The sequence below is a fragment of the Eutrigla gurnardus genome, assembly GCF_963514095.1.
Source record: "Eutrigla gurnardus genome assembly, chromosome: 10".
NCBI lineage: Eukaryota > Metazoa > Chordata > Actinopteri > Perciformes > Triglidae > Eutrigla > Eutrigla gurnardus.
This window is the reverse complement of record NC_139924.1, coordinates 29,813,936-29,831,190: the sequence shown is the minus strand read 5'-3', so window position 1 is coordinate 29,831,190 and position 17,255 is coordinate 29,813,936. Positions and strand designations below refer to the sequence as shown.

The window sequence follows — 17,255 nt, the reverse complement described above, 5'->3', positions numbered from 1 at the left end:
ATGAACTTAAGAACTTAATACGTTAATAGTGTTTTCAATGTCGGCGGCTCCAGTGTTCAGAATCATCAGCTGATGGTTTTACATGAACACAGTTCACAGTTGTTGTGAGAACAGCCGGATGGAAATGTGACCCTCCTCCTATTCAACCTTCCTATTGATGGGGGTGGGGGGGGGGGGGGGGGGGGGGGGGGCAGGGGGGGGAGGGGCCACAACGCATTCCGAGTCTTCGTGTGTAGACAAGGCGGACAGGAACAAACCTGAACACCTCACACAGAGGAGCCAATTAAAATCATTAATGATCAGTATTGACTCCACAGGAGGAGAGGCAGAGGGGGGGAGGAGGGGGAGGAGAAAACGAAAGGGTGAGGGAAACAGAAAGCTGAACCCTGGATTAATTTGAATCCAGATTTCTCTACAGAGAACGGGTTTATATGACACACTGAAAGTACATTACTACCCACACACAGGAGGAGGGGGAGGGGAGGAGCAGGAGGGGCGAGAGGATGAAATATAAGGGAGACGGGGGAAAGTGGATCCAGCAAAAGAGGGAGAAATGAGGAAAAGAGAAAAGAGTTCCCAGAGAGGACAAAAATAGTGAGAGGAGCAGGGAGGAGAGGAGGAGGAGGAGGGAATAACTGATGGGGGGGAGCTTTGTGTGTGTGTGTGGGGGGGGACAGAAGAAGAAGAAAGGAAGGAAGGAGGAAGGAGGAGTGATGTGACATCGAATGAGAGAAAACGTAACAAAGCTGACAATACAACAGAATAACAACACCATGGGAGGTGTGTGTGTGTGTGTGTGTACTGACAGGAGGAATGCGTCTTTTGTGTCTACCAGACTGAGGAGGTGGTTGGCAGCTCCCTATTGGCCAAGAGGATATTCAGAAAACAACCTCCTGACTGTGATTGGTTGGCGGGGTCCAGCCCTCTGCCCCTCCAGATCCACTAAAGATCTCAATGTGGACCAGACTGTGCTGGATCTCTGTAGTCTTTTTAACACAGTAGCAGTAGAAACCACAATGATACCAACTGTAGTTCCTATTGTACACTGTTTCCATGGTAACTAACAGTGGTTCATATTGGAGAAAAGCAGTAATTGGTTGACAGCTCTCTCTCTCTCTCTCTCTCTCTCTATATATATATATATATATATATATACTCGGATCGTTGTGAATCGTGTATTGTATCGTGATATCATATTGTGATAGTATCGTTTTGTGATAGTATCATATTGTGATAGTATCGTATTGTGATAGTATCGTGTCGTGATAGTATCGTATTGTGATAGTATCATATTGTGATAGTATCGTATTGTGATGATATCATATCGTGATAGTATCGTGTTGTGATAGTATCGTATTGTGATAGTATCGTGTCGTGATAGTATCGTATTGTGATAGTATCATATTGTGATAGTATCGTATTGTGATGATATCATATCGTGATAGTATCGTGTTGTGATAGTATCGTATTGTGATAGTATCGTATTGTGATAGTATCGTATTGTGATAGTATCGTGTCGTGATAGTATCGTGTCGTGATAGTATCGTGTCGTGATAGTATCATGTCGTGATAGTATCGTGTCGTGATATTTTATCACTGGTGGACACGGAACCAAATCAGCCTGGATTCAAAGGGTTATTGCAGTATCTCTACTGGTCTGTTTAATAAAGGAGGAATAGTGACCCAGTAACAAACCCCCCCCCCCCCCCCCCCCCCCGCCACCCACACACACACACTCTCTCTCTCACACACACACACATCCTCTCGACTGACTGAAGTCGACACTGAGATGACAGTTTAAGGTCGGATGAAAATTCAAGTGTTTTTGGCTTTTCCCTGGTTTGGATTCCTCCCCTGAACGACTGTTGGATTGTGTTTGAATGAAGGCTTCAGCGTCGGTTTGCATTGTTTCACATGAGGTGGTTTTTGGTCACGCTCACAAAGCCAAATGTGTTTTTTTGTGAGAAGTTAGGAGCAGATCAGTTCCTGTTTGAAACAGGAGAGTATCTAAATGTGTGGCTGTAGCAGTGTGTTATATCAGTGTCCTCAGACACCGTCGGCCTTTTCTCAGCACATCTCTCCATCCCTTGTGGTGGAAAGTGCAGAGTCATCAAAATGTAGACCACTGTGGCACTCCTACGGCCACAACATGGCTTTTCCTGGATCAGGCTTTGCTCCCAAAGACCAGATTGGCACATATTTGTGGCTACTGAAAGAGAACAGAATCTGAAGGCAGCAGCTAGTCTGGAGATATTTCATGGTTTAAGACACAGGCCTGTAGTTTCCATGTATTTCTGAGGAGGGTTATGATGGGGTCATGCGTCGCAGCCCATCATTTTGCCCTCTGCTCTTATTTTCTCTGGTGTTTGTTTTGGTGATGTTTCACTTCTCTTCCGAGCCGTACAATTATTTTGTTCCTTCTCAAACCACCTCTGGTTTTTCTTAAACTTGCAATTGACTGTTGACACTGATCTTAGTGTCCAGAGACCACGCAGAGATGATGTCAGACTAATTTTTGTTACCGGGTAACTGTGGACGCCCCCTCCTCTCAGTACCAATAAGGATGAAATAAGCTGCTTCCCTTCCCCGTAGCTAACCATTTTCTGTCTTTGTCTGTTGTAGGATGGAGTGATGATGGGATGGATGTGAATATGGGCCGGTGGGCAGGCATGCCAGCCCCTCTCCTCGTCCTAGCCCTGCTGCTGCTGTTGCTGCTTTTCAAGCCACCACCCTGCTGTGGCCAGAACATCCAGGGCGGCCTTCAGGATGGACCTCGCTTCGGCTTCACCCAGGCTGTCTACCACGCAACAGTCTACGAAAACTCAGCAGCACGCACCTACGCCAACAGTAAAGTTAAAATGGGCATTCACCTGGCCCAGCGGTCCTGGGAGATCCGCTACAGAATCACCTCAGGGGATGATGAAGGGTTCTTCAAGGCAGAGGAGTACCTGCTGGGCGACTTCTGCTTCCTGCGCATCAGGACTAAAGGTGGCAATGCAGCCATCTTGAACAGAGAGATTCAAGATAATTATGTCTTGACAGTAAAAGCCTCTGTCAAAGGAGAGGCCCTCCTTGAGACCTGGACTAAAGTCAGCATCCAGGTCTTGGATATGAATGACCTGCGACCTTTGTTCTCACCCACCACGTACTCTGTCACCATCGCGGAGAGCACCCCTCTCAGGACTAGCATAGCACAAGTTACCGCAACAGATGCAGATATTGGCTCCAACGGGGAGTTTTACTATTTTTTCAAGGAGAAAATGGAGCTGTTTGCTGTACACCCAACCAGTGGAGTGGTTTCTCTCAGTGGAAAGCTCAATGTTGATGAACAGAACCGGTACGACTTAGAAATCCTGGCGGTGGACCGCGGCATGAAGCTCTATGGAAATAATGGGGTCAGCAGCACAGCCAAGCTTTTTGTCCATGTAGAGCGCGTGAATGAGCATGCCCCAGTCATGAATGTGGTCTCCCACATCCCATCGGGGCTTGATAAAAACCCTGTGTATGCCATGGTCACTGTGGAGGACCTAGATGAAGGCTTAAATGGAGAAATAGACTCGGTAGTCATTGTTGGTGGAGACCCTTCAGAGCAGTTTTTCGTAGAAAGATCTGTGGAAGGCGAGTTTGCCATAAAGTCCTCTGAATCAGTAAACTGGGAGACTTATCCTTATGGTTGTAACCTCACACTGCAGGCTAAAGATAGGGGAGTCCCACAGAAGTTCTCTGCCGTAAAGCTTGTCCACATTATGGTGAAGAAACGGCAAATGGCTGAAGCTACGTTTGAGCGGGAGTTGTATGACGTGAGTCTGAATGAAATTTCACCACCAGGCACAATTGTGGCGGCTGTTAAAATCAAGCCAGAGCCTGAAGATGTAGAATATATTCTGGCACCTTCTGCAGATTCAGCTTTTTTTCAGATGAACACCCGGACAGGTGTTATCTCCACTACTCAGTGGTTCACTCAGGTGCCCCAGCATGTCTTTAATCTGGAGGTGTTGGAAATAGACAGTGAACTCAAAGCGAAAGTTCAAGTAACCATTGAAGATGCCAATGATAACACGCCAACATTTGATCAGGTCACTTATGAGGTTTTGGTCAATGAAAGTGTGCTAGTTGGGACCAGTGTGTTAACGGTTTTTGCAGTGGATGAGGATAAAGGAGAAAATGGATACATAACTTACAGCATTTCCAGCCTTCAGCCATTACCCTTCAGAATCAATCAGTTTTCTGGTGTCATCAGCACCACAAAAGAGTTGGACTTTGAGTCGTCACCAGAGAGCTTTGTGTTTCTAGTCAGGGCATCGGACTGGGGGGCCCCCTACAGGAGAGAGAGTGAAGTCAACGTAACAATCCACCTAGACAATGTCAATGACAACCAGCCGTTATTTGAGAAGGTAGCATGTCAGGGGGTGATCTCCAGGGATTTCCCAGTGGATGAAGTGATTACTACAATGTCTGCCATTGATATAGATGAGTTGGAGCTAGTAAAATATAAGATCATTTCAGGGAACGAATGGGGGTACTTTGACCTCAACCCCGATTCAGGGGTACTTTCACTGAGACATTCCCTCGTCACAGCCAGTCCAAAGAACAGCGTATTTAGTCTGAAAATAACTGCCACAGATGGTGAGAACTTTTCTGATCCTATGTTTGTTAACATCTCAGTTGCTCATGGGAAACCTGCTCCCAAAAGTTTCAACTGTAAAGAGACAAGGGTAGCCCAAAAGTTAGCTGAAAAGTTACTGAAGAAGTCCAAAGCTAGCATCAAGCCCAAAGTTGAGGGAGGTTTTATCGACCTTTTCTCTGTTAATCGGCAGATGCCCCAGTTTGACAAAGCTTTTCCCACAGATATTGCTGTAAAGGAAGACCTGAACATTGGTTCGAGTGTTTTCAAGGTCAATGCCTACGATGGTGACACCGGATTTAACGGTCAGATTTTATACTCTATTTCAGACGGAAACACTGACAGCTGTTTCACCATTGACATGGGGACTGGCCTTATCAGTGTCTTCCTGCCCATGGACAGAGAAATGAGGGACCGCTACCTCCTCAACCTAACTATCTATGACCTTGGCCTGCCTCAGAAAACTGCCTGGCGTTTGCTTACCGTCTACATAGAGGACGCAAATGATAATGCACCCCAGTTTTTGCAGGAAGGAGGCTATAGAATTGCCATACCTGAAAACACTGCCATTGGTACAGATATTATCCAGGTAGAGGCCACTGACAAAGATCTTGGACCCAATGGGGAGATAGTGTACTCTGCTTTGACCAGTAGCACCCAGTTTGGCATCAACTCCACGAATGGGATCGTGTATGTTGCTGGCCAACTAGACAGGGAGTTTGTTTCGGCCTTCAACCTGAAGATTGAGGCCCGGGACAAGGCAGAGAGAGGGGCCCAAAGGTTTTCTGTGACCACTTTAAAAATCATGTTAGATGATGTGAATGACTGTCCCCCACTGTTCATCCCCAGTGTGTACAAAGCCAGGGCTCTGGAGGATCTTCCAGTAGGAACAGTTGTGGCCTGGTTAGAAACCCAGGACCCAGATTTGGGCTTGGGAGGCCAGGTCCGGTACAGTCTTGCCAACAACTACAGTGGATGGTTTGAGGTGGACAGGGCCAGTGGGGCTATTCGGCTGACTAAAGAGCTGGACTACGAGACCCAGCAGTTCTACAACCTCACTGTTAAGGCCAAAGACAGGGGACGGCCTGTCTCTCTTCTCTCCGTCACCTTTGTGGAGGTGGAGGTTGTGGATGTGAATGAAAACCTCTACACACCATACTTTTCCCATTTTGCCTTGACGGGATTAGTCAAAGAGAATTCCCGAATTGGAACTACCCTCCTCCAAGTCATCGCAAATGATGATGACACTGGCAGAGATGGAGAAATCCAGTACTCCATCCGTGACGGGAGTGGACTCGGACGATTCGCCATTGATGAAGAGACAGGTGAGTTTTCTTTGAAAAAAGTATTTTGTGTGTCATGCTTTTAATAAGTCTTACCATCAGTCTTACTGTTAATTATTATATTTAGTGATACCTTTTGAGTATTTTTTTCAAATCAGTTATTTTTCACCTATTTTTAATACAAAACAATGACAATTAAATATGACCTTATATTTGGTTACGATTTAGATTATTTTACTGTCCGAGCATTAGTAGAGATGTTCTGATACCATTTTCCCCCTCCTGATACCGATTCCGATACTCGTGCTGTAGGTATCGGCCGATACCGAGTACCGATACCAGTGTGTTTAAAAAAAAAGAAAAAGATCATACTACGCCTGCATGACTGTGATATGATTATCATTGTGGTAAGGCCTGGCTCAGGTTAAACCCTTTGTAAAACATGAATGAATACAGCAAATGGAAGCCATTTATTTTTAAATAGAACAGTATAAATAAACAGTATAAAACAGTTGTGCATATTTGCAACACTCGTGCCACCCCCTCGAAATTGAGTCTTATGTCGGCATATGTTGGCAAATATGGCTCTCAAGTTTTTAACTTAGTTCAGAATGAGATTTTGGTTGAAGGTACGTGTCCACAGGCAGCGTTATATCCATGCTTCCCATTCATTGTCTATGTAAGAAGCCGTGCAATGCCGTCGCATTGCGGCAAGTTTCAAGAGACGACGCAAGTTTAAAGACAGATTCAGCAACTGCATCGCTTATTTCTCGCATAAAATGTTTTCAGAAACACATTTCGTTGCATGTCGCCGTCTTACTGGTGGGAACATCCACTGTGAAGTGCTGCCAAACCGTCGACATGACGCGCTAACATTAGCTCCTTTTAGCAGGTGGCAGGTCTTTTCGGCAGTATCGGAGGCATTTCCGATACGGGTATCGGAATCCGAACAAATCTAAGCATAAGTTAAAGAAGCTTGTTTGTTGAATCTGTATTGATCACTGATTTAATTCAAAACCCAGCGAGCATTTGGGGCCAAAATCAAATATGACGTTATTATGGATTATGGTTTAGATTAGCATTGATATCTAAGCATGTTAAAAAATCTGAATCTTGAATCTGTGTTGATCACTGATTGAATGCACCACTCGGTGCGCTGTGCCGTGACCAAAATAACCCATCATGATGCAAAAGAACAGGTGCATGCTGGGTCTGAGGGGGACAGAGAGGCCGAGTGGACTTGTTGTCGTTTGCATTGAAGATTGAGGCAGACTTTGTGGTGCATGAGACTGGCACAATGATGTACAGACGGATGCCAAAAACCTCTGCGTTGCCTGGAAACATAGCATTGTGTGTGGCACAGTACACAGCGTGTACAAACTACACAGACTCCTTTTTTGTTGTTGCTATGGGTGGAGAAAAATCAATACAGCAAAGTATCACAATATTTTGCATGCCAATATTGTATTTATAGACAAGTATCAATCTTTCATTATCAAGTAGCAATTTCTTCTTCGGTCCACTGGGGGTGAGGGTAGCTGATTGGAGGATGTAGAATGTTATAAACAGTTCAATTTCTAAAGTGCGTGATGCAACATTTATGACTGATGGTTTTTATTTGTCTGTCTGCTTGAGTGACGAACACATTGTCCTGCACTAAAAATGGCTGAAGTGAGATGAATAGGTGAAAACTTAAAAGGAACCCCGGCTATGAAGACTTGTAGTTCTTAAAAAATAAATGTTAGTATCAGTTATAATAAAGTGATATAAAAAACCTTCTTGATGTCTTCGTTTTTATAAAATGTGTAAAAATCTCTATTCTATTCGAAGCCCCGCCCCCTTAATTCAGACCTCTGCTCAAAGCCTGCCCCCTTCGTTCAGACCTCTGTTCAAATCCCCACCCCCAGAATGCCAAACAAGTGCTCGAGGTCGGCAGAGCGCAAACAGAAAGTAAGCATTGACAGACAGGCAGGCCGTCCAATCATTTTCTCAGGCCCGACGTTTTTGATTGGACGGGTTTTTACAGTCCTGCCACGACCACAGATTTAAAAAAAAAGTGTATTTATTATGGTATGTTACGGATTTCAAGTAGATAGTAAATAGTATCACCTACTCAACCTTTAAGGATCATGATAATATCGTATCATATAATATCGTTTTGGGATATTGTCAAGCCATGATAATGTTTTAATGGTAGAATATTGTATCATGAAAATATTGCATCACCACCATATTAGGAAGCAAAGTGTGTGAAGTAACAAACCTGGTCCAGGTCTCAGAGCAGGAACATCGTGTCATTGTATCCTGACCAATCAAATCAATGATAACCAAGCACCATTTATACTCTCAATACAAATATATCTAAATTTGCCAGAAAGTAAATTATTCAATATTTTGAAATAAAAGTGTCTGTTTTGCTTGTGATCACAACGAATCCTCATGACTGCACATTAAATGACATTTTATTTTGAGTGTCATATCATACCAGGGACACATCTGACAAAGGACACAAATGGTGACCTAATTCCTTCAAGCTGCACAGAAAACGAACTCATGATTGTACTGTATTACATAAAATAGTATTGTTTATTATATATGACAATATCATGATATCGTAATGTTTAATATTGTATCTTATAGGGTTGCACGGTATACCGGTACTAATATGGTACCGGGGTACTGAGGCATTTAAAACGGTACTATATTGCATTTGGACGGGACCGGTACTTGCAGCGCCGCCGGCAGCGCCCGCAACAGCGCGGCGAACTCGCCACGTGACGTCACCGCGTTGTAACTACAGCTGAGAGGACGAGGAGCGAGCCGCAGCTTGGGGAGATAAAAAGAAAAAGCAAGCAAACCGGAGGAAACAGCTAGCAAGTTAGCGAGCAGCGTGGACGGTAGCAACAAACGGAGCAGGAGGAAAGCTTGGAGAGAGCAGAGAGCGCGAGCGAGCACGAGAGAGAGAAGCACGGAGAGGAGAATGGCTGCTGCAACCGTCACCACGCCGCAACTTGTGGACAAACCAGCGCCGCGAAGTGCGATATGGCCGTACTTTAGCTTAAAACAAATGCGCAAAGCGAGGCAGTTAACGCCGATGCACCACTGTGTAAACGGTGTATAAAAACATGCATGGCTAACGGCGGAAACACCTCCGACTTAGCCAAACCCTTAAAGGAACAAGCACCCAGACCTGCACACTGAGCTCAGGGAACAACGGTCATTTACTCATGAAAAAAAGCCACATTCAGTGCTAAAAGCAAGCGCCACCCCCTTCATTCTTAACAAAAGTAGCTCTGGAAGAAAAAAAATAGAGCTGCTTTATTTATATTATTATATTTTATATTATATTATTGTATTTATATTTTAACATTTTTAAAATTGTGTGCATTAGAAAAGCTTGTCTTTGTGGTATTTTATTTTATTTACTGATTAATATGTTATTGTTCTAAGATTTTCTATTAAAATAAAGTCAGTAATGACATTTTTTGCGTTCACTTTTTATTTGAAAAAGTATCGAAAAGTATCGAAAAGTATCGAAAAGTACCGAAACACATGTTGGTACCGGTACCGGTACCAAAATGTTGGTATCGTGACAACACTAGTATCGTATAATAGTGGTGGGTTCTCTCCGGGTTCTCCGGCTTCCTCCCACAGTCCAAAGATATGCAGGATGGGGGCCGGTTAATTGATATTTCCTTCCACTCAGTGGTGGAACGAACTCCCGACTAATGTCAGGACAGCAGAGTCATTTGCCATCTTCCGAAAAAGGCTCAAGACTCACCTGTTCAGACTTAACCTCGACTCTACATAGCATGACCCACTAACACCCCCCCCAAAAAACCTTACCTATAGCACTCTGATCATAGCACTGTTGCTCTTAAGGTACTACTTTACTCAGATGAGGACCTAACACTTGTTCTATTTTTAGCTCTTACTTTATCGGCAATGATATGTTGTGGTTTCTTTCTTTCTTTCTTTTGACAAATGTACTTATTGTAAGTCGCTTTGGACAAAAGCGTCTGCTAAATGACCTAAATGTAAATGTAAATTACTCTAAATGTCCCGTAGGTGTGAATGTGAGCGTGAATGGTTGTTTGTCTCTACATGTCAGCATGCTATTGACTGGTTACCTGTCCAGGTGAACCCCGCCTTCGCCCAATGACAGCCGGGATCGGCTTCAGCCCCCCCGTGACCCTGACTACAGGATAAGTGGGAGACGATGGATAGATGGAATAGTGGCGGTTCTAGCTTGGGGAGGTTTAGCTCAGGAGGTAGAGCAGGTTGGCTAGTAACAGCAAGATTGCCGGTTCGATCCCCGGCTCCTCCTAGCTGAGTGCCTGGTGTCCCTGAGCAAGACACCTCACCCTAATTGCTCCTGACGAGCTGGCTGTCGCCCTGCGTGGTTGACTCCGCCGTCGGTGTGTGAATGTGTGAATGAATGGGTGAATGTCAGTCATTACTGTAAAGCGCTTTGGAGAAAAGCGCTATATAAATGAGGACCATTTACCATTTAGCTTGTATTGCAGCCTGGGTGAACAGCTACTCATGTCCTCCAACACCTCCACTACCACCACCTCCATGTCCTTCAACACCTCCATGTCCTCTCAACACCTCCACTACCACCACCTCCATGTCCTTCAACACCTCCATGTCCTCAAACACCTCCACTACCACCACCTCCATGTTTTTCAACACCTCCATGTCCTCAAACATCTCCACTACCCCCACCTCCATGTCCTCCCACACCTCCACTACCCCCACCTCCATGTCCTCCCACACCTCCACTACCCCCACCTCCATGTCCTCCCACACCTCCACTACCCCCACCTCCATGTCCTTCAACACCTCCATGTCCTCCCACACCTCCACTACCACCACCTCCATGTCCTCCCAACACCTCCACTACCCCCACCTCCATGTTCTCCCACACCTCCACTACCCCCACCTCCATGTCCTCCCACACCTCCACTACCCCCACCTCCATGTCCTCCCACACCTCCACTACCCCCACCTCCATGTCCTCCCACACCTCCACTACCCCCACCTCCATGTCCTCCCACACCTCCACTACCCCCACCTCCATGTCCTTCAACACCTCCATGTCCTCCCACACCTCCACTACCCCCACCTCCATGTCCTCCCACACCTCCACTACCCCCACCTCCATGTCCTTCAACACCTCCATGTCCTCCCACACCTCCACTAGGGCTGAAACGATTACTCGAGTTATTCGAGTAACTTGATTCTAAAAAATGACAAAAAGAGTGCGACCAAACCAAAAATCAGTGAAGTGCAGCTAAATATGTTCCTTGGTCGCAATGGTCCTCATACAGAGATAAATCACTACGGTCTGAGCCAATCAGAGGCCGAGTAAGGGCGGGCCTTCGTCTCTGATTGGCTCTGACCCCGGTACAGAAAGTTGCTGTGCACGTAACGCTTGTATCCCCTCACACTGTAAGATACCGTTTCTGTCTCACTGTCTCCCCTCCACTACCACCTCCATGTCCTCCAACACCCCCATCTCTATGTCCTCCAACACCTCCTCTACCACCACCTTCACCGGCCCTTACTCAACAATAGGAAATATGTAATACACACTCTCTCACTCCCCCCCTCCCCCCGCTGGTTGTCCCAAGGTGATGAACAGGAGCAGAGGGGAGGATTTATGGCCCTTGTTAGCTGAGCCTTGGCAAGCCCAATAAATCAGCCCCGAGCTGCTGAGAAACACTACAAACAGAATTACAAGCTACATTATCACACATACACACACACACACACAGACCAGGGCCCTCATTTATAAAGCTTGCGTACGCACAAAACGGGGCTGGAAACGTGCGTACGCCACTTTCCACGCAAATGTTGTGATCTATAAAAACCAAACTTGACGGGAAAGTGTGCGTACCCGTAAGCAAACTCTGAGGCATGCGTACCGGTACGCACATTCTGGAGACTGGAAGGGAATCAGCAGTAAACGTGAGAATAACTATATTTTTTTGATGACTCGCACACATTTAATTACACTCCATATCATACGTTAGATCTGCGTTATCATGAGGAACTCCAGCAATGTTTTTGACGCTATTAATGAGTGATATTATTTTTCATATTAACACCTTCTTTTAAAATCTGACTTGTATCTTAAATCAAAATCATTTTGAAATATTGAATCAGCGCTGTCACCGCAGGAAGAGACGGCCCAAATGCATGTAATACATACAATAAATATCCTCCATTAGATCACTGCAGAACACAGCGGGAATAACTAAATATTCTCCTTATTTATGTGCATATATCATCAACGCACATACATACAGCCATTAAGCCATCGTATACTTGTTACACTTTATCCTCGTTTTTAAACCACCAGAGCGCAGAGGAAATGCGCTATAATGCTCGTGCGCGCTCAGTCGTGGAGCGTGGAGAGCGCAACTTTACCGAACTTCAGGAGGCAGAATCTACCACCCGGCAAAGGTGGTAGAGACCCCAGCATGATGAGCCTCGGCCCCCTGCCCGACTGGAGGGATATCAACCTGGCGCAATAATCCGTGAGGATGTTATGCGTTTGTAATATAAGGAAGACAACAATCAATGTTCATTCGTAGTATTTTATTAATCACAGTGCGCGTTTGCCGTAGCTCATCTGCAACGTTGTTGATGGCGGCAATTGTGTCTCGCTGAAGTTGCAGGACGGCATCAGTGAGCACCCGACCGCTTGATGTGCCATGCGTCCGGGGTGCGCTGCTGCTTTGCGCCGGACCCGGACGCTGTGCCGAGGGCCCGTCACCCTCCTCACCATCACCCTCCTCACATCACTCTCCTCACCGTCACCCTCCTCTGAGCCCAACGCTGCAGACTCTGGAAGGACAAAAACTATTTAACGTTTTGTTTTATGTACAATAAAAGTTTAAAATCTATTCACCCTTATCCAGCTGGTCTCAGTCGCGTCTGTGTCTCCCTCCTTTTCAGACACAATCCCCGTCAAAGTCACATCAAAATCAAACCTCCTCAAATACTCAAGCAATATATCAAATACATGTTGGTAAAGGAGCGGAAAGATGTAATTTACCTTCAGATCACCGTCCGCTCCGTCCAGCTGACGCCGTTGACTGCAGCAGCAATGTGTTGCCTTCGCACTGCGTCTTTTTCTTCGTGATCCCGCTGCTGTGGCCACTAAATGAAATTATTTTCCGGGCCTCCACCTCCCCAACAAGTGTCTCTTTCTCCGTTTCTGAAAAGTTACGTTTCTTCGCTTTTTTTTCTGACCTGTCGCCGTTATTCACCACACAGAAACGATTGCATGCCGGCTCATTACAGCTTTGTGTACAGGGCGGGATTCAGGTACGCACACTTGTAGGTGATCCTGTGATTTATAAAGGGAACATTGCGTACAGCTTGCGTGCGCACAGTTTTATAAATCAGATTTTTTTTTGGCGCACGCAAACTTTGGCTTTTTGGCGTACGTACACTTTTAGTAAGGATCCTACGCACAGTTTTATAAATGAGGGCCCAGCTCTGTAAACCACTATGTTGAACATGAATTTGAATAAGAGCTTCTTAATTTGGTGATGGGGCGATGAGGGAAAGATCCTGCCTGCTTCGTCCAGACCTCTGTTGGAAGCCACGCCCCCAGAATGCGTGAAGTACGAACGAAAGATCGCTGGGACAAGGAGCACAACATCTCTAGCCGACATTCACAAGTGAGAAACACCTAACATTATCATAATAAACGTAAACAACTAGCATGGCTGTTGTTGCTAGGCATATGTCAAGCAAGCATGTTTGTATTAGGCAATGTCATTGAAAAGGGAGTTACAATGCAGCAACTTATTGCTGGCTAATTCATTTTTAGCTATTACTTTATCAGCAATGATACGTTGTGGTTTCTTTGTTTCCTTCTTTTGACAAATGTACTTATTGTAAGTCGCTTTGGACAAAAGCGTCTGCTAAATGACCTAAATGTAAATGTAAATGCTAATTACCAATAGCTGGCGATGCTAACCGCTAAATCAGGCAATGCTAAAATAGCAAAGGTTAGCATTACTACACAGTCAACTTTTGTTTTTAGTTTTAGTTACAAACGTCAGTGCATTTCAGTCATATTGTCTGCAACAGCTGCAGAACCTCCCTGACTTTCTGCTGATATGCTGGTCAGTGGTTCACTGTGTATAGTCTACCTGAACAGTGGATAAAAGGCCTTGTTGAGGACAATAAAGCTCTGTTCAATAAAAACGTCTAATCAAGTCTGTTACTTTACAGGCCAGAATTCCAGGACTGAGCTTGGAGCAGTCACATCAGCTGTTGGACCTCCGGCTGACACACAAACACCAAATCTGCTGTTTGACTTACTGTAGTAATGCAGTAATCAGACAACGCTCCTCAATCGACAACTTACTGTGTGGCAGCATGGAGCACTGGGACAGCAGCACTGGGACAGGCTCACCGTTATGATACCCAGTTGCTGTGTCTGGAAGATAAGTGCTCACTAGCCAGATCAACAAGGACAATATGAAGTTCTCATCCCTATAGAGTAGTGAGTGTAGAGCATTGCAATAGCAATGTTTATTTCTTTACCATTTATATTCTGCATAACCTGTTCTAAATTACTTGAATAAAAGTCTTTCAAATGTTCAAGGCCTTATCCTTATACTCACAGCATAAACAATCCAACCATTACATGTATCTCTGCACAAAGCTGCACAAATAACATAACATGAGTGTTGGCAGACCGGTCAGACTGTCCATGTGTTCTTAAACATGTATAACAGTTATCTATGTCACCTATTGTGTGAGCCAAGTGTAATTGTTTTGGTGGACAAAGCCTCACTTTCCTATGGCTGAGTCATGACTTTGTTAAGAGAACTACTGTGTGATAACAAATAGTTTTGAGGTTTATAATCTGTAATAAAACCTCCTAGCATACATGTTTACACTTTGGGATTCTTTACAACATAGATTTTAAACTAGCTTTTGGACACAAGTACCACTTCATGCTTAGCTACAATATCATTAGCTGACTCAATGAGTCCTCTGCTGACTTGCTTGTCCAAAAGGTCCTGGGTGTTTGTGTTTGGGGGGAGGGGGCACCTGATAGAACCACATGTTGACAGGGACTCATTGCTTCAACGCAGGATAGCGCTCTGCAGATCTGATCTATAACTGTAGTCCTTGTCCAGTGTGTAGAACCTCCACGTCCTGGACTTCTTGGTGTAACTGGCATAAGAGAAAGGAGGTCAACCATAGTGAAATGTTCATATTACCTTACATTGCACAGCCCTTTGTATTACCATATGGAATGCCATGCCATCTCCCCTCTGTTGTCGCCATCACCGATGTTTACTCTGGTGTTGCTCCTGATCCGTCCTCTTCTTTTGCGAACAGCTGTTGGTAATTTCTCAGTCATTCTGCAGCTCATCTTCTTGAATGTTCTTCTTTTACTTTTGTTGTGTAACTCGCTCGCCAGCTGTAGCTCCTGCTAGCTGCAGCTATTGCCTCCGTCCGCCGAGTGTAGAGACGGCTCGCCGCTCGCGTACAGCCAATGAGTGCTCGAGATCGACAGTGCGCGTAGTCAGGAAGTAAGAATTCACAGACAGCTTGTGACTGGCCTGCCCCTGCCACAGAGGACTTTTTTATTTTGGTGCTTTCAATGTACGTACACCTCTCGGTATGTTACATTGACTTCAAGCAATATAACAGAAAGTATTCTGAATAAAATTGCCGAATATGCCTTTGAGTATACATAAGCACAGGTCACGTTTAGTTTTACAGGAAGATAAGAAGGCTTGATTTTGATATAAAAAGTAATTGATCTTTTCTATCGTTATTGCATGTGATTTTAAAAAGGATTGGAAAGGCCGTGTTGTTAGCAGACAGCTGAAGACGGAGCTGCTCATTCACCGTCTTGGGTCTTCTCATTGGTTTCTACCAGCAGATGTTCCCATGCATGTGTAAGTAATGCACTACTGGCTGCAGGAGGTGGAGTAGGAATACAATGCTGCATCAGGGTAGCATAATGTCATGCAGTTTGCTACATGAGAACAAAGAATTTAGAGGGGGGCACGTGCAGGAGGGCTGCAGGATTCTGGAGGTGCTGCAGAGGTGCTGGATTCTGGAGGGCTGCAGGATTCTGGAGAGTCGCAGGTTTCTGGAGGTGCTGGATTCTGGAAGGCTCCAGGATTCTGGAGGTACTGCAGGATTCTGGAGGCCCACAGGATTCTGGAGGTGCTGCAGGATTCTGGAGGGCTGCAGGATTCTGGAGAAGCTGCAGGATTCTGGAGGTGCTGCAGGATTCTGGAGGGCTACAGGATTCTGGAGGGCTGCAGGATTCTGGAGAAGCTGCAGGATTCTGGAGGGCTGCACAATTCTGCTGTTGAAGTGTGTTTCATCACTCCGTCTGTGTGGGCGTTTTTTTTCTCACCTAAAATAATGATGTGGTGGGCGTCTTAATGCTGTTGTCGTGTGTTAATACGTGTTGTAGTCTGCCAGTCGCTGCTGTAATGGGATAGTTCTCACACACACACACTTACCTTGAAGCTAACCTTTCCCTGGCGTTCTCCCACCCACTCTGTTCAGCAGGAAGCTGTTCACATCAACACTCTTCACCACAGTGTCGCTCCTCTGTGTTTGAGCAGAGAGGAGGAGGAGGAGGAGGAGGAGGAGGAGGAATCATGGTGATTAATGTCTAACAGGCCTGAAGCTTTGTGTCCTAACATAAGCAGCATTGTTCCTGAATGTGCAGCCAAAGTCTCGTGGCCTCGGTGGTGAGGCAGAACAGCCACGTTTTTAACATCAGAATTTAATAGTCATTAAACATCATTATTATCAATGGACTCTTCCATTTCTCTGTTGGAAGAACTGTCCATAAAACATTATTAAAATGATATTTACGTGTCCATTTTTTATTCAGTTTCTTAATAATGCAGCAGATTAGTGTCTGTTCTCCTGTGGTTACAAACAGGAAGTGCTTTAAAGCAACACTTAAGAACTTTTCCTCTTCGGCTCCCCTACAGTTTGGAAGCGGAATTGTCCATTACTTCCGTCGTAAGTAATTTAGCCTACCGCAGCCTACCGTCGCATGCACGTTATTTGTATGCAGAACCGGCTCTGGAAATGATGAACGATTTGAACGATGTCCAGTGACAAGGTAGAGTAGCTAACGCCTTAGCTAAGATTAGCTAATACAGTATAAGCCATAGCGATAGTTACATATTAGCACAATAGCTAACGCCTTAGCTAACATGAGCCAATAAAATAATCGACAATGATTTGTACACAGATGCACACGATATTATTTACAAGTCCAGCAGCAACAAAGCCAAGTCACCATCCGTCTTGCATTTTGTAGCCTCCTT

At 45.2% G+C, this 17,255-nt stretch overlaps 1 protein-coding gene across 1 annotated transcript in view; it reads left to right on the top strand.

Moving 5' to 3' along the window:
• Window positions 1–17,255, top strand: part of fat3a (FAT atypical cadherin 3a) — a 94,545-nt gene that overhangs the window by 21,435 nt on the left and 55,855 nt on the right. Inside the window, 1 exon segment of the mRNA XM_084019322.1 lies at window positions 2,623–5,949. Within this exon segment, the coding sequence (XP_083875448.1) occupies window positions 2,640–5,949 (3,310 nt within the window). The 5' untranslated portion in view covers window positions 2,623–2,639.